Raw genomic sequence first — 26434 nt, forward strand, 5'->3', positions numbered from 1 at the left:
GATATGATTTTCATGGCTTGGGAGATAGATAACACAGCAAAGTGTTTGAGGACCTTAGTGTGATCCCTAGCACCTATATTTAACAAGCCAGGGTGGCACTGCGAACTTGCAATCCTACTGTAAGGTGGAGCCCCGGGGTTTGCTTGCCAACCAACAGAGTCCATGTGGTGAGTTCCAGGCCAGTGAGAGATCTTGTCTCGACAAGCAATGTGGCTGGCACCTGAAAAACAACCCCCGAGTCATCCTCTGTCCTGCACATGTGTGCAGTCCCTCCTCCCCACACACTTGCATTAGTGTGCGTGCATGTATGTGTCACACACACACACACACACACGAATGTGTGCACACACAAAGAGAAGTGATCTTACAATGCTCTGTCATTTTGCTCCTTCAGTTCCAAATAAACTCCTGGCTCACTGGAGAGCTCTGTGCCAGGCAATCTTGGCCATGGACTTCAGAGCAGCTGCTAACAAAGGAACCTGGCTCCCATGCCAGGATGCGAGTGGTAACCTGAGTTCTGAATGAGGCTGAGTTCTGATTTGTTTGTTTAACTTTCCTCAACACAGACACCAGTGGAAGGGAGAAAGCTGACAGCAAGCTTGCACTTCCATCAGAGCGAATGAAAACCGTGCTTAGAAGTTATGATTAAAAGCACCCAAGCCTTGACTTTTCTGTGTGTCTCTCAACAAACATCAAGTTAGAAGTTTGGGGAGAAAGCGTCTTTAACAGAATAACACTGTTGGATAATCATATCGAACACTCAAGGGCTCCCATGGATTACAGCAAGATATGAAAACATCCCACTAAAGGCCTCAAAGCCCTGAAGGGCCATGGGTAGCATCTCTAGAGTGGCCTCTATGAGCCCTCAACCAGCAACATTCACAACCAGTGTAATACAGGTAGATGAACCAGTGTCCTCAAACGTCCATGTGCTGAAGGCTTGGTCCTCAGTCTGGTGCTAATGGAAAGTGATAGAGCCTTTAGGAGGTGAGGCTTACCAGGCAGTCCTCTAGTCACTAGGGACATGGAGTAAAAAGGTTAGCGGGATCCCAGCCTCTTCTATTCCCCATCTCTTTTGCATCCCAAGCTATGTGTGGAAATAACTTTGGTTTGTGACACATCATTCCCCCCACCCTACTACTACTACTACACACACACACACACACACACACATTTGAGACCAGAAGAGGGCACTAAGTGACCTGGTCTATCACCCTCTTTACTCTCACTGACTCTTGTGCTAAACTGAAGGCCACCAAGCCCCAGGCATCTCCTTATCTCCACCCTCTTGCCCATACCACTCAAGTTACAGGTACATGTAAGACAACACTCAGCCTTTTAGGTGTTTTCTGGGCTCTGAACTCAGGTCCTCATGCTTGCCCAGTGAGTGCTTTTACCCACTGAGCCATCTCTCTAGCTTCTAGGTTGCTAGGTTTTGAAGCAGTTCATTATGCAAAAGAAAATGTATTGGGACATTAATGCAGAGTTATCATTAGCAAGGGATGAGGCTAGAGGCAGTGGCAGGGTACACCATGTATTGAGTATTTGCAAAGTCTGGGCTTCAATCTCCAGCACCCAAAATAAATGAAAAAGAAATTTCTTTGTACAACCAACTGATTGGGCAAGCATCTCCAGTGTCCAGTCCTACCTTGATGGGTGACAACAATCAGACAGAGCGAGATCACTTCTGGCCTTGGCACTAGACCTCAGACATGCTGAGCTAGCCTCCAACAGGTTACATTACTGTTTTCACCAGACAGATAAAGGGACAGCTACCAGCCTCTCCAGAAAAAGCTTAAAATCCAGACAGTGCAGTTTCTGTGGACTTGGGTCCTGGTTAAGTCAGCCCCTGCAGAGCCACGTGCTTGATGGCCAGCTTCTGGCATGAGGTCAGGACTTGAGTTGTCATAAACCAGAGTGTTTCTAGAATGTGCAAATGTGTCCATATGCCACTCACTTCTGTAGATGTGGAATGTATACCACCCATTGACTTTATAGGACAGGTGTGACACTTAGGTACCTCGTGTCATACCCACTTAATCTACCCCTGGGCTGTGTAGGGCCAATAGAATACTGTTTAAAATGTCAGGTAACACCCATTTCTCCCCTCCATGCTTCTCTTATGTATTTTGGAAAGTGTTGGTGAATTATCTCTTCTCTTAGTAGAAGAGGCTCAAACCACTGGCCTAACATTCCAACCTCTTAGCTGTTCCCCGAGGGATCCCTTTGGGAATGTGCTTGGAAAAGGAATTGACCACCAGTATTATGGGCCACAGAGTTCAAGAGTGAAGAGGAGACAGCTCTCAACAAGAAAAGGTCGTGGTCTTCCTGTAGAAGAGACACAGATGTGGCCTCATGTGAAAAATCAGACACCTGCCTCTAAATAAGGAGTGCTGGCCACTCCAGGGGCACAAATGGGACTGTTGACTGGGAGACAATGTGTAGACTTTAACATGCTTTAAGCACAAGCTTATTTCCCTAGTAATGCTTCTATAGAATATATCACCCATCCTTGACTCTAGCTCAAAACTGTACAGGTACAAAGTCCAGCGCTTTTAAAGATAGAAGCATCACTCTGGAATAACCATATTATTAGGCTTAACTCTGTCACGTATATAGATATGTATGTCTGTGTATATGCAATCACTTCAAAGTTTATAAATAATTTAACTATGAGGATTCTGAGTAAATTTTCATGGGTATATATCTATCTATCTATATATATATACGCTCCTTTTTAAAAAGAAATTTTCCAATTAAAAAATATTTTTAAAAGGTTAAAGAGCAGGCTGGTGGGGTTGCTCTGTGGTTAGAGCACAGGCTGCTTTTGCGGAGGACCTGAGTTCTAGTCTCAGCACCCATGTCAAGCAGCTCAAGACCACCTGCAACCTCCAGAGAGCCTGACGCCCTCCTCTGGCCTCCATGAGCACTACACCTCCCCCACCCTATAACACATACACTTAAAAAAAAATAATAAAGTCTTAAGAAAAGGTTAAAGAACAAGAGTAAGCCTTGCTTCCAGTGTTCTATTTTTATGCATGAGATGAGCCATTCTGAAGCAAGTTTACCATACAAATGTTTCAGTCTCCCTTGAAGCAAAAAGATGGACAAAAGTCATGCCTGAGACAGCATTGGACTCCTCTAGTCACCAGCTCAGGAGGTGGACAGTCAGGGGACAAGTGAACAGCCCATGTCCAAGAAAGATTAAAGAAAACTAACAAATCCAAGGCCAGGAATTTACCAGGAAGCTGCTGTAAAGTGTGACCTCTTTCCTCAAATGTTTTCAGAAAGAAGTCATGACTGCTTATTTATACAGAGTGCCTTTGCAAGGGAATAACAGAAACAATGTTCTTAAGGAATAAGCTTTATTTAAAAGAAAACTGTCTGGGCTGACAAGATGTGCCGATGGGTAAATTATGCTTGCCACAAGGCCTGGAAGCCTGAGCTCAGCCCTTTGGGGCCTGCATGGTAGAAGGAGAAAAACAATTCCTGCAAGTTGTTTCTTCTACAAGTGTGCACATGTACATGCTATGCTAAGTGCATGCCCACACACATGCACAAATGTATGTGCGCACACCCCAAATAGATAAATGTAATAAAAAGTTTAAGACAATTCCATATGAAAGCTTAAAACACAAAGTCATAATGACCAAGGGTGACAAAGAATGACTCCCTCCCGGTACCATAAATGCCATAGTTTTTTTTTCTCATAGCATCTAAAGGTGAACAAAATTTCTAACTTTATTTCTCTCATAGAGAGTTTCAGGGTATCTACTGTTTTCAGAGGCCAATTACATGGTGCTGCTCTCCTGCTGCTCACAGACTTCTTTTGGCATCTTGCTTTCTTTGAGTTTAATAACAGCTCCCAGAGGTGGATTTCGTGCTTTTACAGGTGAGGAAGTGCGCATTCAGAAGTCAGTGAACGCTTATTAAGTGCCTAGCAGGGCATGCTGGTCTGTGTGGGGCATTTCAGATTCAATGCTGCAGACAGACCTTTTCCAAATGCATAAGAGCACTGATGCTTAGAAAGGGAAGTATGTTGCCTATAATAGGATTACTATAAATATACAAAAATAAAGACTAAAACTAAATAACCCCTTTGAGCTCCAAATCCCAGGGATTTGAACAAAGATATGTAACAAGACGAACAAACTATCTCCTTGTGAATTAATGTCACAAAATTCTTGTTCCAAAGTTGCACAGTCTTGGGGTGTTGCTCCCAGACTTGGAAGCCTCTCTGCCAGCCATTTCTACTAGGTGCAAGACCTTAGATAAATTGCTGTGCACTGGGGATTCCCCACTATGAAATAAATTAGGATTATGACACTGAGTTCCTTATAAGTGTGTTCTGGGGTTGGGTGAGCTGGCCCAGTAATGTGCTCACAGCATGAAACTGCTGTCACAGCCTGTGATGAGGAAAGGGTTTATTTGTTTGCTTTGTTTTGTTTTCCTGCAGGGAGCATTGCCCTTTTAGCATCTTTACTGTCTTACTAAGGCTGGTGACCTGAAGCCCTAGCTAGCATCCACCTCACAGAGATCCCTCTGCCTCTGTCCCCCAAAGCATGTGCTTCGATTAAAAGTATATGTCACTATGCCTGGTTATTTCACCAATATATTCAGGTGGAGCCTTTTGCTGTGGGCAAAAATTCTCTCTGGAAATAGAATAAATTTCACAGGCCTAGGACAGCCACAGTGTGGAGGAGGGGAATACACAGGCTGGAAAATTAGATGAGCAAGTCCGGCTGCTGCTGCCTTCCTGCCTTGGGCGCTTGGGGTGGCTAATAGGGAATGTTTCCAATCTATTTATTTAAGTAACCCAAAAGTAAGCCACAGGAGGTCAGAGAGGGTAAAAGCAGGCCTTCCTCCTAGCCACAGGAAACTACAAAATAGCATTGCCACCCTCCCAGGGATCCTGAGTAAGGAAGTCAGCCAGGGCCTTACTTTGCAAAAGGTAGACCAGGCTAAAAGGCCAGTGGGTCTGTCCAACTGGGCTGAAGTGGACATGTGACTCTGGCAGACTCACAAAGAAAAGAAACCAAGCTCACTGAGGGTGGGAGGAGTCAACAACAGCCTCCATTGCTCAAAAGAAACAAGCTTCAGGAAAAGCACAAGGCCTGGAGAGCCCGCCTGCTTGCCTCAGTCCAGAGCCACAAGTGTGAAGACACCTACAGTGCCTTTGACACTTCCTGCTTCTCTTTCAAGGCCTACTCCAGCCAAATTTCTGCTCTTTGCCTCTCGTCCAAATTACAGTCCATATTAGTTACACCCCAATTCATGTTTATACCAGGGAAGGGAGCAGGCAGCCAAGGACAACAGCAACATATTATGGCCCCGATTTCTGAAATTGAAGGAAAACTCCTAGGGCTAGGGATGAGGCTTGCGACTAATTGGATGTGAAGTGACTTAGAATCAACACAAAAAGCAATCTCTAGGCATGTCTGTGATGGAGTTTCTAGACTGGGTCAACTGAGGTGGGAAGATTCACACTAAATGTGGGCAGCACCATCCCCTAGGCTAGAACATAAAGGGACACCATGAGACTACTTGTCTAAAGTTCTCCATGCCATGCTTTTTCTGCCACTGTAACTATGAGCAGAAATACATCCATCCTTCCTTAAGTTGCTTTGCCCAGTATTTTGTCACAACAAAAGGAATAGATACTAATAAAATGGACCTAGCTGAAGAGATGAGCTGTGGCACACACCTTTAATCCCAGCACTTGGGAGGCAGAGGCAGGTGGATTTCTGAGTTCAAGGCCAGCCTGGTCTACAAAGTGAGTTCTAGGACAGCCAGGGCCATACAGAGAAACCCTGTCTCGAAAAAAAAAAAAAAAAAAAGACACAGGCTCCTCCCATCTAGGAAGCAAGTGACCTACAAGAAAGCTGGGTGCTACTTCCCCATGCTCTCCTCCAAAGCAGCACAACACTGAAACACAAGACACTGTCCCTAGGTCTAAATGATAAGCCCCTTAATGTGATGCCGGGATGGCTAGTTTTATGTCAACTCAATACAAGCTAGAGTTATCTGAAAGGAAGGAATCTCAGTGGAGAGAATGCCTCCAGAAGATGTAGCTGTAAGGCATTTTCTTAATTAGTGATTGGTGAGGTAGGGGGCTCAGCCCAGTCCATTGTCAAGGTGTCATCAGTGGACTGCTGGTCTTAGGTTCTATAAGAAAGCAAGCCAAGAAAACCATGGGGAGCAAGCCAGTAAGCAGCTTTCCTCCATGGCCACTGCTTCAGTTCCTGCCTGCAGGTTCCTGTCTTGTTTGAGTTCCTGTCCTGACTTCCTTCCATACATGGTGTTTAGTCGCAGCATTAGAAATGCTAACTCCACAGAGGTACATACAGCTTGCACCTTTGCTTCCGTGGAGTTGCTGATGAACACTTTCCTCGCTCCAGCAGCCAAGGCTTCAGTTAGATCTTTCTCCTCTCCAAGTACACAGCCTCCCCAGCAAGCTCACCCAGAGAACAGAAGTGGAAAAGCTTTGTGTGGGTAAAGAGAAGACACCTTACCACGGAGGGTCCAAAGGGGTCTGGCTTGAAAGAGAACACACTCCTCTCTTCTCTGTCCCTTTAAGTGAGTTTTGGGGAACTTAGTTATTCCAACGGACTAAGTCTTAGCAATGGATTTGAATTTATTTGGTTGTTCTCTGGCATGAACCGAGTTCCAAGGATTGCTGATCAGAGAGAGAGACAGAGACAGAGACATGTGGAGAAAGCCTTCATTTTAATTTCCAATCACCTTCCGGGCCACTCCAAACGAATTTTAACAGCCGAGCTTTTCCTGGGACACTTTTCCTTTGAACTCCCAGACTTCCCTTTACTGCCGTTGCTGTAATATGAACCAGATTTTTTTCCCTCCCTCTTGTTTGCTTAAAAGGCGTTAACTATAAATTAGAGTGTCTGAAGAGCGAGGTGTCACTCGTGGGGCCTGGGCTCCTCAGGCCCTGGAGCCTCATGGCTGGGAGGGAGGCCAGGCTGCCCCTCTGTTTGGCAGCCAGGCTCCCAGACCCGGGCCAGGGGTGATCCCACCCTCCCTTTCAAAGCTATCCAGTTACATCAACATACTCACTGCCTTGTTTGAATTGAGCGTTAAACCATATTCCTCTTTCTTTTTTTCTTCAAACTCCTGTCCTAGAGGAGCAGAAAGGAGAGTTTTAAACACACACTTCTGCTGAGCTATTTTCCACTGGATGGTGTGTGTGTGTGTGTGTGTGTGTGTGTGTGTGTGTGTGTGGTATGTTCACATGTGTTCAGGGGCACATGCCCATACATATGTGGGAGGACAGAGAACACTGGATGCCATGGTCTGCTAGGTTTTTCCTTAGTCTCTTGAGTCAGGGTTTCACATGGAACCTTGAGCTAGGTTAGTGGGCCAAGAAACCCAGCAATCTTCCCATCTCCACTCCCAACAGTGCTGCGGTTCCTGGTATATTCTTGGCCACGCCTGGCTTTTCCCCATGAGTGCTACAGGTCTGAACTCAGGTCTTTGTACTTGCACAGTACAGCAACTGTTCTGACTTGCTCAGCCCCTGTCCTAACCCTGGTGTTAATTATTAAAATGTGTGTATCCATTTAGAGTCTGATGGGAGCGACTGCCTCAGTTGCATGCACTTCCCTCTCTCTGGATCAGGAAAACAGTCATCCACATACAGACCATCATGGCTTCGCTGTTTTTATGGTCCCCAAACTCATAGCTGTCCCTCAGTTCAAACTGTAGAAAACAGTCACCCAGTAGCAAGGATGTTCCGTGGGTGTGAGTGGGGAGGCAGAAAGCAGAGAAAACTCTGGTGTCTTTTCTTTCTTTCTTTTTAAATTTTATCTTATTATTTTATATGTGGATGTTTTACCTGCATGTATGCGTATGTACCACATACATGCCTGGTACTCAAAGAAGCCAGAAGAGGGTATCAGATGCCCCTAGTCCTGGCTGCCATGTGGGTGCCAGTAGTTGATTCTAGGTCCACTAGAAGAGCAGGCAGTACTCTTAACCTCAAAACCATCTTTGCAGCCCCTCCAGGATCTTTTCTTAAAAGAACATTTAACCTAAATAGCTTGCTCAGGGCTTCCTATCAAAATACCATCCAATTGGAGGGCATCTTTGATGTATGAAATGCATCTTTTTGAGAGTGGCGGAAGGGGAGGCACAGGGATTCCGAGATTTACAAAAGCAGAAGGAGAGACTGACTAGTAGGAAGAGGCAGGAGGGAAGACTGGAGACTGCCAGCCATCCACTGTGAACATACCTAGTTACAGAGACCATGGCTGAGAGAAACGAGGTAAGGGCAGAAGTGTTGCCTAAAGCCATGGGCATATTCCATAACACTATGGCCAGCAAGAGCCTGCAGAAAAGAGTCAGGACTGACGCCCTTCCTCTGGGATCCTAGTACCTTAAGGTTTCCCAGGACACACTGGCCCACACTCTGATTCCACCCAAGGAAACAGTCAGAGAGTGGAAAGGAAGGGACTTTTGAGCAGGAAGGAAGACCCCTGAGAGCGCGGGGTATCCAAGAGCACGAGTCAGCATAGAAGAGATCTGGAAGTCAGAAACTGACAACTGACTTAAAGAAGAAGTGGCATCCCTGCCTCGTGCCCATGTCTACATTACATCTGTCAGGTAGAGAAAGGGGCTATGAGCGACTTAGCTCACTTATGAACACGTGCTAGCTCACGGACTCCAACATGTGGCTAAGTCCTACTTCTTACACTACATTCGGTGCAGGAATGACTGGTTCCATCTCAGATGTTCTGGGACCAGAAACTGCTTGTCTACACGGGAGCAAAGTTGGATGTGAACTGGAATGTTCTGGGCCTGGGCTCAGTGTGCTTCCTGATGGTCGCCTGTTCTGCTAGCCTCGGTTTTCACTGTGCAGGCACAGCTCTGCCGGGTGGAAATGAGTACAAGAATGAGTGTCTCGCTGCCTCCTGCAGAGCCCTGGCAGGGTAAGCTCCCCACCCCACCCCCGTGCTTGTCTTCTACTCCAGCTGTTTGGTGGCACTTGAGGCCCTGCAGTGGTGACAGGCACACTATTCCCCTGAGTTTTCAGACACGCTGCTGGATGTATTTGTCTCAAGTCCAAACTCTCCTTCCCCGTTTCTGCCTTTAATATCATCTGAGTTTAATATCCGTATCTCCCTTAGGCTGCTCGCTGCCATGATGGAGAACTGTCCACTGTCAGGGCCCCATCCATTCTTCCCACTGTGGTACCACTTTGATGCTATGTATAGCTTCTTTCTACTTTTAACCTTAAGTGATTTTTTTTTCCTGTCTACAAAGGCTTTGATGAAATGTGTTGCAAGCTGACCACAGAATAAGGTAAAGACTGGCTACTGATATTTCTTTTTTTTCTTTTTCTTTTCTTTTCTTTTCTTTTCTTTTCTTTTCTTTTCTTTTCTTTTCTTTTTTCTCTTTCTTTCTTTCTTTCTTTCTTTCTTCCTCCTCCTCCTCCTCCTCCTCCTCTTCTTCTTCTTCTTCTTCTTGTTCTCCTCCTCCTCCTCCTCCTCTTTTTTTTTTTTTTTTGAGAGACAGGTTCTCGGGTATCCCAGGAAGGCCCTGAACTCCTTACATAGTTGAGGATGACTGCGAACTCCAGATCCTCTTCATAGCCAAGTGCTGAACCATTACCACCACATCCTGTTCACGGGACACCTAAGAATCCAGGGCTTTGTGCATGCTAGGTGACCATTCTACCAACCGAGCTACATCACTAGCTACCCCCATGGATCTTACATAGGCACGACTGTGTTCCAATGAGCTGTTTCTCACTCTCTAGTGGTTTTGTGTTTGGGGTGCAAACCAAATCTTCCCAATGAAACTTTATTTCAAATGTGCTGTCTCAGCTTGAGCCTAGGTCCTCTGGTCAAATTTCATGTCTTGCTGTGGTCCCAATGCATTTTTGTAATCTAGTTATAGTGATCCTAAAGGAATAACTGACAGTACTGGCTGCTGAGTCTTTCATGTCAGAACATGGTGAAAATACTGTCTATTGATCTTTACTAGTTTCAGTGTGGCAGGCGATTAAGACTATCTCAGTCTTCATTGTGACTCTATAAGGTAGATCATATTATTTTTCTAAACACAGAGATGCTAACCACCCTGTATAAGACTGCAAAGTTGTATGGACAAGATCTAGACTGGTACCTAGATTCATCTTGCTCCATTCTTTACTGAAACCGTGTAAAATAAACCCCAGACATTAAACTGTATCCATAGTATTGGGTAATGATGTGTATTTACGTTGACAGGGAAATTTAAAAGCCAACCAACCCCTTAACTTCAAACAGTACATATACTCTCACCATCTAGACAGGGAAGTCCTAATATGGCAGTTCTCTTCTGTGGTGACCATGTCAGACTATGTGACAAATGGAAGAGAGTTCTCTGTGTGCCTTGCTAGTGCTGAGGCCTCCAGGGAGAATTGGCCAGTCTGTGTCCTGCTTTGCCTGCATGGCTGCAGGGAGGCAGAGGATGGAGTCTACACAGACACTAGATGTGTTTACAGACAGTCCTCAGGTTTCACCACCTCTCCTTTGACCAAATCCGTTCACCCAGCCACACTTGAGAGCCACTCATACTGAACTTTTCACCACCTTTATTGGAGAATTTGCGATTTCTTAGGCAGTTAAAAGGTTATCCATCCCTGTATGAGCTCCACTCGGTGTGTGGGCGCCATCTAGGTGTGAGTGAGGGTGTCTGCAAGGCTCTTCCATGGGCAAAGTCTTTCCTTCCTGTTTCTAGAACTATCCACCCAGAGAAAGCAAGAAGGACCATTACTGACACCTCCATGGTCTGACTTTATCTAGCATGCAAGGTAACTGTGGTTTTCTATTTTTGAAGAGTCTGTCGTGTAAGGTTGGAAAAATAAGTTAATAAATCCAGTTGTTATTATGTCAAAAAATATTTATGTGCACTAAAATCATTCCTTCCCTCAAATGATGCAAAAGTTCTACTGAAAGTTAAGGATAGGTTGTTTCCTAAATGGTTTGTGTCACTAAAATATCTGATTTTGTCTTGGGTGAAAGGCAAATCTATGGACCCCAGTCTTTCCAGATTTGTTGTCTACATTCTTAGAGTGGTATATATTCTAGTTAGCTTAAGCTGTCAACTTGACACAGCCTAGAGTCATCTAAGAAGGGAGTCTCAATTGAGAGATTTCCTATATCAGATTGACCTCTGGATTTATCTGAACCAAGGAAGGCTGTCTTGATTGACATGGGGTTGGGGTGGGGGCTATCCCACTGTGGGTGGCACCATTCCCTAGGCCAGTAGTTCTAAATAAGAGAGCTAGCCTATGAGTGAACTTTTTTTTCTTTTAAATGGTTTTGCTTCAAGTTCTTGCCCTGATTTCCCTCAATGATGGACTGTGACCTGGAAGTGAAAGCCCAATAAATCCTTTCCTCCCTTAATTTGCTTTTGGCATGGTGTTTGTCAAAGCAAGAGACAAGAAAGTAAAATAGCGGGTCATGTGACATAGCCATTCTTATAAGGACCATGTGTAATCCTTGACTTTGACATCTTTATGAATGGCTATTATTTGAGTTCAAGCAAGTGTAAGAAATAAAGTTAAACCATCTTAAGACTCTTTGGAGCAGGGCTAGAGAGATAGCTGTTTTTCCAGAAGACCTGAATTCAACTCCCAGCACCCACATGGGGGGGGGGGGGCTATAACCATATATAGTAATGTTTTCAGGGTTATATATAATGATATATAAATATGTTTCATAATTCAAGTTTCAGGGAATCTGAAACTCTTCTGTCACCGTGGCACCAGTCATGTATGGGGTACATAGACATATTTGCTAGTAAATATTCATGCACATAAATAAAAATAATAAATCATTTTTTAAAGACTCTTTGGAAGTGACACTACCTAAGTGTATTAACAACAGCCAACTACTCTTAGTCCCTAACAGAACCATGACAACGCCTTGTGGGTTCCAAACAAACAAGCCCATGTGTGGCTAATAGGGTACAACTGCAGGTCTGGGGGGTGGAGGGATCAAGACAGCTGCTGTTGATCCTTGGAAAGACACTGTCCACAGACAGCAGTTATACCAGTGGTTCTCAACCTTCCTGATGCTGTGACTACAGCTCCTCATGTTGTGGTGACCCCATCATAAGATTATTTTCTTTGCTACCTCCTAACTGTAATTTTGCTACTGTTATGAATTGTAATGCAAATATCTGTGTTTTCAGATAGTCTTAGGTGACCCTGTAAAAGGGTCAATCCCACAGGTTGAGAACCACTGCTTAAAACCCTTCCTCCTGTCTGGTCCTGAGCTCAGTGGAATAGAATAGTCAGTGAGTGCTCATGAGACCATGTGGTCACACACTGCAAATGCAGAGTGAGACCCTTGAAATACCCTGAGCCCAGGATGAGTTCCAAGGGCATCTGTCAGCACAGGGCTATTCCTCTAGCGCTGACTTTCATATGCAAAATGTTATTCCCCATTGGTAAAAATACTCCAGTGCTTTTCTGTGCCTGGAGGGAGTCTTTTCTAACAGTTCAATTCACAGTTTGACATCTGTGGCTTTTTGTTCAACCCGTATTGCAGTATGGGATTGTGGTAGTGTCCAAGGAACAGTGCTGTTCAAGGTAACTCCATCTCACAGCCTTGGTGGCCTGATGGGGGCCAGCTCCAGGTAACAATGACTCTTGGGAAGGATGGGGTGGTCAGAGAAGTCTTTTCAAGGGGGCTCCTTACTGAGTGTCTTGGTTAGGGTTTTACTGCTGTCAACAGACACCATGACCAAGGCAACTCTTATACAGACAACATTTAGTTGGGGCTGGCTTACAGGTTCAGAGGTTCAGTCCATTATCATCAAGGTGGGAGCATGGCAGCATCCAAGCAGGCATGGTGCAAGAGGAACTGAGAGGTCTACATCTTCATCTGCAGGCCTCTAAGAGAAGACTGACTTCCAGGCAGCTAGGACCAGAGTATTAAAGCACACACCCAGAAGTGACACACTTACTCTAAAACAAGGCCACACCTCCTAGTAGTGCCACTCCCCTGGCCCAAGCATATACAAACCATCACAGTGAGCATTTGGGAATTTGCTTTTCAAGCAAGAGGGAAGGCTTCAGGAGACACCACTGTTCTCAGCTCCACGAGGATCTTCTTTTCCTTTGCTGATACGTTCCTAGGTTTCCATTCCAGGCTCCTTATCTCCCAAGTCCTGGCTACCCTAGATGCCCTTGCGGGTGGTTGGTTTACAGACATGTACAAGATGAATGTTCTGTGACAGACAGGTTCCAAAGACGCTTTCTCCACTTGATTGGAAGATGCTCCAGGTAGAAGGGGCTCTTCCTTTAGATAGACCACATGTTTTCCCAAAATGCTCCAGACCCACATCAGACATCCTGGAAACTGGCTGGAAGTGAGTTTGAGAATCTACACCAACAGCAGTGGAATGGAAAGGTGAAGGCAAGTTTAATCCTTCTGTAACTGATACTGTAACTTGCTTTTATCTACTCTGGAACCAGCAGATGCCAGGACTGGTGAAGGTTCACAAATCTTGGTGTTCAAGCCCTTGGGTGGGATTTTCTCTACCTGCAGCCAGACCTATCAAGGCCCTCCAGCACAGTGGTTCTCAGCCCTCCGAACACTGTGACCCTTAACACAGTTCCTCATGACCTCCAACTATAAAGATATTTTCATTGCTACTTTGTAACTAATTTTGCTACTGTTATGACTCCCCAGATAAACATCTCTTTTCTGATGGTCTTAGGTGACCTATGAAAGGATCCCTTGACCCCCCAAATGGGTTGCAATCCACAGGTTGAGAACAGCTGATCTAGATGGAAGCAGGAACCGACATGGAAGAACAGAGAGATGCAGAGGAAGGTGACCTGTCTTAAAAGCTAGGAGCCCTATGCCGTGAATGCAATGACAGCTCACTGGGACAGAATGACCCAGTCAGTGCAACAGGGGGACACCTGAAGACCATGGAGAAACTTCTAGAGACATGTTTAGACTTGTATTTCAGAAGACAGCACTGGCAAGTGTGTATGAGAAAGAGAAACCTAGGAGACAGGAAGGTCCAGGCAAGTCACCTGATTCTCTACACAGTGGTCATGAAGACTTAAAGACGGGGCACAAAGTTGCTAAGGAATATGTTTCCTTGGGGCCTCATCACTGTGTTCCAGGGGATGATGGAAAGAAGAATCTAGGCTGATGTTCATATATCAGGTCTAGCTGACTGGTGGTGTTCATGAAGACAGATAGACAGAGAGGGGGAGGGGAGGGGGTAGGAAGGGGGGAGGGGAAGGGAGAGAAGCATTGCTGATGGCTTATTGTCTTCTGGGGAGTGTGTGGATAATGAAAGGAGTAAGTTCAGTGTTGACTACCCCAAGGCTTCAGGTTCCCATTGGACAGCTGGGTGGAGCTATTCTGCATGCTGTTGCTATGAGGGTAAGGTGTGGGCATGTTATGAAGCAAGGGAAAATATATCCCGTCGTTAATGCTTTGATGTACATAGAAAATACTGGGAGTCCAGGCCCCTCATAGGTAAGCTTTGGCTCCTATGTTATCCTGCAAGCGCCTTCAGCCAAGACAATGTCCTTGACCCATGCTTTGGCCTACAGACTTGGGTACCTGGTTGTTCACTTGCACCTGCTATTTGGGACTGACCAGGAGGATCATCTAAAACCACCAAAAACCACCTGCCAATGGAGTTGATGGCATCAACATGTGGTCTCTGGACACACATAGAGGTGACACACCTGTGCTGGATGTTTGTAGGGATATTTGTGTACACCTGGTAAGAAATGAATAGGTTGTATGAGGCTATCCAGGTAAGTCCTGCTGCTTCCCAAGACAGCCTTGTGTCAGTCAAACCTGTCTTCTGTGTAAAGACTGTGTGCTGACTCACTGTGGGGACAGCGGAGGATCAAAGATGAATAGGACAAGCTTGCTTCTAGGGCTAACGTGTATCTGGGTATCCATGGGGAAGCAGACATGTGAATTTAAAAGAGCAATAGAGAATGGCAGGTATAAGGAGGCATGGTGGTGCACACCTATTACCTGACACTCCAGAAGTAGAAGCAAGAGGATCAGGAGTTCAAGGCCGGCCTGGGCTACCTAGTAAGAGCTTGTCTCAAGAAGAAATAGGAAGGGGAAAGGAGGCCTCTTGTCAAGATCAGAAACTGGAGAGCAGGTTCAAGGTGGGAAGTACATATAAGGAACTAGGCTTTGATGGCAGAGGCCAAGGAGGCGCTCCGAGCCAGTGTGCAGAAGTGTATTGTAGAGTTTGGAGCCCAGGTGAGAAGTCCCATTGCAGAGGACACATGGATTCTCTTGCTATGGTCCTGTTCTGGATTTTCAAGTTTTCCTTTGAGTTTTTCAGAACTTCGTACTTACAGGGTCTTAGAAGCAGAGGGATATTGGGGTGTTGCAGATCCCAATTAACCCTACTCAAATCGACCCCTGTGGTGGTGGTGGTGGCACCCCTAGATACCCACCCCAACGTTCTGGGTTCCTGAATGAAAGACACCCATGCACACAAGCAGCCTTTATATTTTAATATGCCTTAAATAGCTCAATGGCTGGGCCTAATTTCTACGTGAAGACAGAGGTGGGTCTTTAAGATTCCCAGGCAATTTTGGGAACCAACTTACACAACACAAGCAGCATTAGGACAAATCCACAACATAGGGGTGATCCTGTCCAAGCTTGTGTTTAATTTAAACATCCCCACCTGTGCACCAGCCTATCTAGCTTGTCAGTCAGCCACCCACAGCCCTGACCCATTGGAGCCCACCACTCTGCCCTGCCTGGCTATTCACCATGCACTTACAGTGTACTAACGCTGCTTTGGAAAGGGAAGACATCCCACACTGGAGAAGGCATTCCCTGTATTTCTTAGGACCGCTTTTCTGAGACAGGGTCTTATTCATGTAGCCCAGGTTGGCCTTGAACTCATGTAGGTGAGGACATCTTTGAATTCCAGATCTGACTGGCTCCACCTCATAGTGCTGAGTTTACAGGTGTCTGCTGCTATGCCCAGTACCATGTAGTTCTGGGAATGACTCCTGATTCCAGGCAAGCATTAATAAGTGAGCTGCATCCCTAGACCTCTTAGTGTTTTTTCTTTTCTTTCTTTCTGTATTGGCTGGAGATAAAAGCTTTGAGCTTAGGTGATTATGGGATTGTCAGGTTTTAAGTTGACAGGGTGTTCCTATCTTTCCTTCCAGCTTTTGCCTCAGACCTTCTTTCTTCCAAATAAACAAATAAGCAAGCCCTCAGAGAACATCTGTTGCACACCTTTGAAACATGTGAAACCCCATTTTGCTTGAACCCAACACAGCCTGCTGGTTAAGTGGCGCGTGCTTCCTTAGAGGGAATGGGGCAGAAGGTGGCTTTGAACATACATTTCAAAAATGCTTTCCCAAAGAAGAGCACAGCTTATTAATGACCCTTTAAAATGAAAACAAACAAACAACAAACAAAAATCAGGCCGGCACAGTTCTGAAAACTGCCAGCAGGGTGCCCCAACAGTGACCATACTGGGGCATGAGCTAGGTGTTTTGCTTTACCGCACTGTTGTTTTGTTCTGTTTTCCTGCTTGGGAACTGGAGGGCAAGCTGGATCAAGAGAGTTGGACAGAAGGGACAGCTCATCATGTTCTGGTTCTGAACAGTACTTATGAAACCCAGAGAAGTCAGACAAGACAGGGGAAGAACACAGGACAGGCTTCAGGCTCCAGTCCAACCTCCCTCCACTAAAGACACATTTTAGGCAGGAAGGAAAATGGAAAACCTCCCACTTTCCCCCGTCCAACTTTGTACTTTGAAAGACTTCAAACCTAAAGAACGTGTGTAGGAACAGTTGGCCCGTGCTGGGTAAACATCGGCTTCTCCGCCTCCACTCCTGTATTCTCTGTGTATTAATGATCTCTGCGTATTAACAATCTCCACAGAATGATCAATTCTAACAACAGTTCTTACGTTCTTAAGATCACTGTTCTGCCTTCAACCTGATCACGGCTTCTCAGGGTGCTCAGGTGTGTGAAAGATCTGAAGGGATCATGGGAGACTGATGGGGCTGGAGCCAGAGACGCAGAGTAGCCATGCCAGCCAGCCTCCCTGCAAAGCTCCCTGAAAGTTTCTGCCTGTGTGGAAGATAACAGTTAGAGGGAGCTGCTCCCTGGGTCCCGTTCTTCATCTTCTTCTTAACTCTGCCCTCCAGAGAGTAACAAGGGCCAGATGAGAAGGATCTATGTGCAGCTTCTGGTTTAATCTTCACAACCTTGCAGGGCTGCTACGTTACCAACCCCACTTTACATGAGTGAGAAATGAGGCTCGGAGCAGTTAAACTTGGGCAGGGCAGTGTGAATTATCCCTACTGAATGCCAATTGTGTCTGTTCAGGACAAGTGGTCCACTCTCCCCTAGGCTGCTCAAGGCCAACTCCCCCACCCCCTGCTCTGCCTCTCCTCCTCTGCAGCCAGCAGCCTTCCCTACTCTAAGACCGTAGCAGCAACTGGCTCCCTTTGTCCGAGACTCACACATCCTGTATTTCTCTGTATATCATAAGGTGGTTCCTGAGGCTCTCTGATCCCAGAATCTAGTCATGGTACCCAGGACAACATCCATGCCTAGCCACCAGTTATTTCTAACCCCACAGATGAACCTAGACACATTCTCACCCCATCACTTGCCTTCTGTCACTACAACTGCAGCCATCATCACCACCACCACCACCACCCCCCCCCCGGCCCAGCATAGGTGGTGTTGTCATAAGGAGAATTCACTCTTCTAGTTAGAAGTTCTTAGCCACAGTTCTTAGCCACAGAAATCTAGTTCCATTTATTTCATTGGCTCTATTTAGTCTATTGCCATCTCTCAATGAAAACAGTACTTTATGAAAGTTTCCTTCTGGGCAGCTCTAAAGGATGTGCACTTTTGCCTCTGACCACTAGATGTCGCGACCAACCAATTCTAGAAAGCATCATGCGTGAACCCTGTAAAACATGTCCTGCCTTTAAGCTCCCAAAGTCTCAGCTGATGTGTGATATGATCTATCTACAAAGACTGAAACGCACATTAAGACTCAGGTCAATGCTGAAACATTACAGGATCCCAGGTGCAGTCTGGGGCGGGGGTGGGGACTAAATGTCTATTTTTGTAAAGCATTTCCTCACAAACAAGTACCACTAACCCAGCAGACACTGTGTGATATTTTATATTACATTTGAAAGTTCACATCATACACACGTGAACTTTCTAGAAACTGACCGGAAGCTCTAGAGGGTGGGCATGCTTTAGGCTGGGGACTGAGCTCAGCTGGTAAAGTCCTCGCTTTGCAAGCATCGTGACCCAAGTCTGGCCTTCAGAAACCAGGCTTTTCCAAAAAAGCCAGGTATGATGGCACGTGCATGTGATTCCAGTTCTAGTAAGGTGGAAACATTGGTTGGATCCATGTGACTCGCTGGCCAGCTAGTCTGACACACATCTCCCCAGGAAGTAGGAGGAAGGTAGCGGGGAGAAAGCGATTTCTGATTCTTCAGAAGACAGATAGACACTGCAGACAAACTGCTATGATCCTGGAGCTGCAGAGGGGACTCAGCAATTACGAGTTTCTATCATTCTTCCAGAGGGCCCAGGTTTGGTTCCCAGCAGCCACAGAGCACCTCACAAGGAGTCCCAGGGATCCAAGGCTCCCTTCTGGTTCTTAAAAGCCTTGGGAAATTCATTTTTCAAAATCAAGTAAAAATACAACATAATTTAAATTAAATTAAAATAAAATAAATTAAATTAAATTAAAAAGCTTATAGCCAGGCTGGTATACCTACCTGTATTCTAGGCAGTCGGGAGGCTGAGGCAAGAATAGTTCAAATTTGGCACCAGCCTGGGTTAGAGAGAGAGAAGGAGGGAAGGAGAGAGGGGAGGGAGAAACAGATCCAGGCAAACACACAGAGAGACAGAAAGACAAAGATGTAAAGACAGAGACAGAGACACAGAGAGAAGAGACAGAGAGACAGAGACATTGCACTAGAAGTCTGTGAGAGCATACTTACTAACAGGGAAGAGCAGGCTGTCTTTCCTGACCCTAAAATGCCTGTGTGTTTTACTTGTCTTTCCAAACATATAGATGGGTGTGTGAATAAGGAAATACTCTACAGAGTAGCACAGAAGTTCCTACTATGCACCTACAGTAACAAAGTCCCGAAGACCATCAACAACAGGAAAAATGTAACTGAGGCACCACAGGCAAAACAGTAACTAAAATCTACACCTCACAAGACACGTAGGACAAATTCCAAGTGGATTAATATAAAATATAAGGGCATAAATACATAGAACCATGTGTTACTATTAGAAACACAGGAGGGAGGTATTCACTACATATCCCTGTTGGCTTCAGCCCCCTGATCCTCCTGCCTCAGCTTCCTAAGTGCTAGAATTAGAAGGTCACATTACCATGCCCAGCTTGAGAATTCTGTGTGACATCACAGTGTAAAAGCCCTATGATATAAAATCCTTAATCATAAAAAAAAACCCTGATCAATTCACCACTCACAACATTTTAAACTTCTGCACCAAAAGAAACCCCCACCAGTGAAGGCCCAGCTCAAAAGGCTACCTGGCCCCGCCCTCTAAAAACATTCTTGCAAATCACATTTTTAAAATGTCCGGCATATGAAACATTCTACTGCTGAAGAAAATGACCAACAGCTGATAGGTGAATGTGCAGAGGCTACAAGAAGACAGATCATGTAGAGGAATGTAAATGGTTGTGCCTCATCAGGAGGGTCCATGACGGCTGGACCAAGGCAGGTCAGGAGTCTGGGGCACACATTTAAGGAGACCTGCTAATCAGCAACTGCTCCTTATGCCTCACACTCCATGTGAGTTCAGGCTCTGAGTGGTCCTGAAGGTGCGAAGAGTCACTATCCCAGGCAAGGTGAGATAGAAACAAGGTTGACCTGAGGCACCATTGCTCATTCATCAGACTGGCAAAAATCTAATGAGATTTGAAAAATGGCCTCATTCGTTGATGGTGGGAGTAGAATCCTTGTCAATCACTCTCAGGAGCAATGTGCCAGCCATTGAAATTGCAAATGCACATGTACATATCCTTTTTAAAAAAAATTGTGTGTGTGGTATGTACACACATGTGTCATGAGTGTGAGTGTGTACAGAGACTAGAAGGAGGGCTTAGATCCTAGAGATGGAGCTATAGGCAGTGATGGTTCATATAACATGTACACTGGGTACAGAAGGAAGGAAGGAAGGAAGGAAGGAAGGAAGGCAGGCAGGCCGGCCGGCCGGCCGGCCGGCATGAGTTCTTAACTGCTGAGCCATCCCTCCAGTCCCATATATGCACACACTCTTATGTTGCTTCTGAGACTTTATCAGGCCAATTCAGAAAGAGCACTGCAAGACCCTCATCTCTTCAGAACCCTATGGAAAGGAATCAATCTCTCCCCTCCCCTCCCCTCCCCTCCCTTCCCCTCCCCTTCCCTCCCCTCCCCTCCCCTCCCCTCCCTTCCCCTCCCCTCCCCTCCCCTCCCTTCCCCTCCCCTCCCCTCCCCTTCTCTCTCTCGTACTCTAGCCTAGGAGGAGACAACAGGATCACACTGGAAGCTCTGGACATCCTGTCCCCAGTCTTACCCACAGACCTGTTTTGCTATTGGATATCCTGGATGACCTCAAATTCTATTCTGGACTCATTTTGTCATCCTGTTTCCAGGGGAGTCTGCCGGGGTCTAGACAATGGCTTAGTGGAGGTTTCCATTGCTAAAGCCAGCACATGTCCAGGAAGACAGAGAGGCTTCTTTAGCTAAGGATGGCCCCATCAAGAGACCAGATTAACTGTGGGCAGAGAGCAGGGCAAGCACAAACCAGGCACCTCTACATCTGCCAGCCCCTGAGCACCACATGGGAGCCAGGTCTCCCCATCCCACAGCAGAGGTCAACAGCACTGCCTCCACTCGTTACCTGGACCCATCCTCCTTAGACACCTCCCTGTGACACACCACTTAATGTGGCTTTCCACAATCGTTCGTGCTTTCAGGACCCTGGTAACTGCCAAGAAAGTATCCAACTTTGTAATCCTTCTGCCACTCAACTGGCTTTTTACTACTTTTTCTGCTAGGTTTCAAGCTCAGCATGGTAGCAGCCCTGTTGATCTTTTCCATTGCTTTAGGGCCAGTGTCCAGCCCCAGCGTGTGGCAGGAATCTGTTAGCTGTTGAATGGATAATTATGTGCAGTATTGAGGATAACCAAGAATATGTGATACCGGGTAGTCAAGACTTACATAGGAGGTGACTGAGGAAGAAAGACCGCAGTTGTGTCTCACTCACTACCCGGGCCTCTTGGTCAAAAGGCTAAAAAGCATTTAAGTCCAAGGCTCATTGCCCCTGTAGTACCAATGGCTAAGCCATCAGGGCATTTTCCCATACACATGTACTGAGGAAGGCTCTGTATCCTCAAAAGAGCTGGACTTCAACTTAATATCATGTGCACCATGATCCTAGCACCTCCTTTACCTTTAGCGGTTTTTCTACATGATCATGAGGAGAAGTTCCCTAAAGCCTAACCGCCATGACTTAAGAGGGCAAAGGGTTACCTTATACCATGAATATGCAACCTGCCACATAAATATTCATTAAAAATTCTTTAGCATTCACGACACAGAATCTACTGGGTTGTTTCCCAGATTCTCTTTAGAGTGTGTGCTTTGCTAAATGAACTAACTTCCGCTTGGACTGCCTATGTCTCTCGACTGAATTCTTTCCTTCAAGGAGACCCCAGTAATGTCTCTCTTTCTATGTATGTATAAGTAAAATCAAGCATATATTAATCAAGAAATCAAGACAGATTTTAATATGTTAGGTAGTTGTCCAAGTGGTTAAAATGAAAGAAAGAATACCTAATAGAAAAGAGATAGATAACTAGGGAACTACATCAGGTTTCTGATCAGTTTCAGCTGTAACCATGTTTAAGGCAGCTTGCCATAGGCAACATTTCTTTTGCCGGAGTCCTGAGAGCTCAGCTCCCCTACACTGCTTCACACACGGGTCCTGCAAGCTACTCTTGTGTTCTTGAGCAAGGAAAGTTCTTCCTCTTCTTGGACCGTGTATGACGCTTTAGGAGGGGTGCACGCCACGGTGCAGTGAGGGGAGGAGGCACCTGCTGAGCCACTGGATGGGCAGAGTCAACACTGATGACGGATGTGATGCTGTGGCCAGGCCCATGCACATCTTTCAGATTTTTTAAAGGTCCTCAAAACAGTGCAAGGGCTGTAAAATTATAACCCTCTGTAATCTTGTTCTTGATTCTATTCGAGAGAGGAGACTCACCACTAACTTCTCAGTTTGTCTATTCATTCAGATATTTAAGAGCATTTTCTGAATAATTTAGAAATTGTATTAAGCACTGAAGATAAAATATGTATGATCATGTCTCTCTCTCTCTCTCACACACACATACACACACACACACACACACACACACGCACACACACACACACACACACACGCACACACAACATATAAAACAGTCTCCTGGTTTAGGCACTCAGGCACTGTTAACATAGCATGATGAGCTTTTAACGGTCACCACGGGTACCATAAGAATGACTTTCTTGGAGTAGCAATCAGAGGGAGTCCCCAGTGGGGCTCATAAGCCTGGAATTCAAATAAATGAGAAGTCTTACATCCTAGCTCAAGACTGAGTCATGCAACTGTCTCTAGCAAATGACCCAACTCAGTTAGTCAAGTGACAGTCTAATTCTAAGCAGATTCCCCATGCGGCTGGTGGGGCGGCTGAGGGAGAAGGGGTGCTTGCTGCCTTGACCCGAGTTCTCCAGAACCCACATGAGAGAAGGAGGGAACTGACTCTTCCAAGTTGTCCTCTGACCTCAAACTGAATGCTAATATACATACTAAAAGTGTGTTTTTGTGTTTGTGTGTGTGTGTGTGTGTGTAAGCAGAATTCACAAACTAAAGCTGGTAAGCAAAAGAGAGGAGGCAATTTGGAGTAAATGGGCAGAGACATAGATGTGCACTAATAGTCCCAGGACTGGGAAGGCAGAGCTAGGTGGATGGCTGGAGCCTCCTAGCCAGTCAGTTTAACCTTATCAGCCAATGTGCTCCAGCTTAAGGAAGAGACCTTGTCTCAGAAACTAAGACAGAGAACAACTGAAGAAGATAACAGAGTCAACTTCAGACTCTACATGCATGTGTGTACACACACACACACTCCAAAATAAAAACTCCAGAGCATATAGCATAGGGCCCAGCACACAGCAACCCTCATAGGGAGCTTTGCCAGACCTTGCCCTGTTGGAATGTTGAACTAACCTGGTCTTTGCAGAGTCTACTCCTGGGCTGTTCTTTTATGACCAAAGATCTTATAAACGACAATGATGATGTTGACAGTGATTCCTGACAGAGAAGGTGGTGGGCCTTGTGGGCCTTCTGAACCTCAGGCCTGGAAGCCTGTGCTTTCTGAATAGCGGGTCACTGACTTGTTGCTAATCCTTTATACAATGTGACCAGGTTCCTTTGAATGCCAGCTTGACCTTTGAGGCCAAGTTTCATCTCATTTTCTTAAGGTATGGTCCTACCCGCAAGGGGCTCAGTGCCTTTGGGGGTGGGGCACTGAAGAGATGGCTCAGTGGATGCAACATCTGCTGTGCCCGCAGGAAGGCCTGAATCTGGACCCTCAGCATCCATGTAAAGCCACACATGGAGGAACATGCTTGTAACTCCAGCATCCGATGGTAAGACGGGAGAAATTCAAGAATCTTGGACCAGCAGGGCTGGAACCCCAGCAGGAACAATAACCTGTCTCAAAACAAGATAGAAGGCAAGGACTCCCAGCAGAGGTTGACCTCTGACCTCCACACACGTGCTATGGCAGAGGCATGCATCTGTATCCACACACATAAACACATACAAAGGGGTTTTGTTTTTGTTCTGAAGGTGATGATGGAAGAGGTTGTACATAGAGATATATAAATCATACTTTCTTAGCTCTGATATTAAACATACAGAAATTTACATTTGAAAACATAGCCAAAGGGCTGGTTCTCAGATGAAAGTCACCATTGCTCGGTATGACCCATTAGCTGAGACAGCATTGCAACCTGTCTTGTGTGGCTACAATTAGACCATAGCACCAGAGAACCATTTATAGACAGAAGGAGGGTAGGGGGCCAGGTAGAGACACATATGGCTATGAGGCCCGCATTCTCATATTTAAGATGAATGCTGACTAATGGTACTTTTTGTTACCATGGAACATCCCCCACTGAATGCAGGTGGGAAGTTTGTGGAGTGTGTTGGCAATCAGGCACATCCATGGACAGCTAGAAGTGACTTTATAACAATCAGGCATCTTCACAGCTCACTCTCAAGGGACTCAGTGACAACACACATCATCTCTGGTAAACCAAGAGGTGGCAGCGTTGCTCCTGTGTCTGTCCCTTTGCACATGCGCTATGGCCCCTGTCGCATGTCACTTTGTGCATGCACCACAGGCCCAATAAACACCTTATTCTCCCCCTCTTTTCTTGCCTCCCTCTCCCAGAGGCTGCCTCTGTTTCCCCTCCCAATAAACCTCCAGTGAGACCTGTTGCATGGTGTGGTTTGTTTGGGACTCGCCACTTAGTTCTAGAAGAGTAGATTTCAGAAGCCTGAGGAGATGTGAAACTTTGTGTTTAAAGTCCACCATCTGCTACAAAAGGCACTCAACAACTTTCCTTTGGAGGCCTGCCTCACAGAGGAGGCAGGATAAAACACACCATTCTCTTAAAATGCCACCTGTACATTGGTGCCATCTGTTTCCAACTGAGACTGCTGTGCCGGTTCTACAACCCCCATTCTGCAGATTGGGAAGGAACACGAGACACCTCACCAGAAAAGACTGTCAAGGGTCAAGGCCCATGTGAAGCACACAGTGTGAGCACAAATCATTAGACAATAGGAAAGCTAGCATGACACAGGGCGACTCAAAGATCAAAGGCAGGGAGCTGACAAGTTGGTCCATCTCAGCCCACTGCCCCAGAGCTCCTAGCTCCAGGCCACCCCTTCCTTCCCTGGAAAACCATAGATTGCGGGTTAAATACCCTGCAGACCCCCAAGTCCAGTGCACTTACCTTGCACTGCCCCGACACACAGATGGCCGTGCCATTCTGATCACAGGGTGTGCCATCGATGACCTTCTCAGCTTGCCGGACGTAGAAGCGGTAGCCGGTTGCCTGGCAGTTCAGCTCACACTTGCGATTGCCCTTTACTACAGAGAGAGAGGAGGGGGTGGGGGGAGAGAAAACAAAGATGAGGCTTGAGTGACCTCACCTCTGTAGAATCCACCCTCACCCTTCCACCTATATTATTAATGGAGATAAACTTCATATTGTTTTGATCAAAGTGGGGTTAGTATATGTAACATAAAGCTATACTATCAATTGCCATAATCAAATTTTAAAACCTTTTCATCACACCTGAAAGGAGCCTTATGCCTGTGAGCTGCCTCTTCAGTTTGTCCTCTAGAGTCTGGCAGCCACCAGCTTACTTTCTGTCTGTAGATCTGTTCTCATGTACTTCTTATAGTTGTAAGAAAACCATCAGACTTCCCACAAGGACAGTCTAGAGAAGGCTTTGTATCTTCATCTACTGGTGTACGATAGAGATCTCACTCTAACAGAACACTGTAAAGGAGTTTCAAAGGATCTCACCATTGCAAATAAGATTCTACTGTAACACACACTATGCTTTTGATTGTTGCAGAATTCTGTGTAATCTTTAGGCTTTGCTATGCTCTTTTCTCAGAATTTATAGAGCTACACGGGGAACTAGGGACGTGGGCTGGGACTGTGATCATTTGATAGAATTTTTGCCTAGCAAGCGTGGGGCCCTGGGTTCGATCCCTAGCATGGCATAAACAGGACATAGTGGTCCATGCCAAGGTCACCTCTATGGTGGCATAGTGTGCTGGTTGGAATCATCTGGGAGGTGGGAACCTCAATTGAGAAAATGCCTTCATCAGACTGTGCTGCAGGCAGGTCAAAGTGGGGCTTTGCCTCTCACTGACTGATGATTGATTGATGATGGAGGACACAGCACCACGTGGGCAGTGCCACCCCACAGGCAGTCCTGAGAAGGTTGACTGAGCCTGGAGAGCAGGCCAGTGAGCAGCGTTTCTCTGTGGTCTCCCCTTCAGTTCCTGCCTCCAGGTTCCTGCCTCAAGTTCCTGCCCTAACTTGCCTAAAAAAGGGGGTATAAGCTGAAAGATGGCAACAGACTCCTTCCTCCCCAAGTTGCTTTGCATAATCATCTTTACTATGGCAATAGGAAGCAAACCAGGACACACAGTGAGCTTCATGGGCCATGTGAAGTTCTGTCTTAAACAGACGAACAAACAAAAAGACCTGCATGGTCGCATCATCTTTACCCTCTCAAATTGTATTTGTTTGCATGTTTATTC

At 46.0% G+C, this 26434-nt stretch overlaps 1 protein-coding gene across 1 annotated transcript in view; it reads right to left on the reverse strand.

The window, feature by feature from the left end:
* The window catches only part of Thsd4 (thrombospondin type 1 domain containing 4), a 552037-nt gene that overhangs the window by 256567 nt on the left and 269036 nt on the right, over positions 1 to 26434 (reverse strand). Inside the window, exon 7 of the mRNA XM_085844687.1 lies at positions 25107 to 25243. Within this exon, the coding sequence (XP_085700813.1) occupies positions 25107 to 25243 (137 nt within the window). The remainder of the gene's footprint in view (positions 1 to 25106; positions 25244 to 26434) is intronic.

This window comes from Mus caroli, unplaced genomic scaffold (assembly GCF_978045245.1).
Source record: "Mus caroli unplaced genomic scaffold, Mus_caroli_1 scaffold_11, whole genome shotgun sequence".
Lineage (NCBI taxonomy): Eukaryota > Metazoa > Chordata > Mammalia > Rodentia > Muridae > Mus > Mus caroli.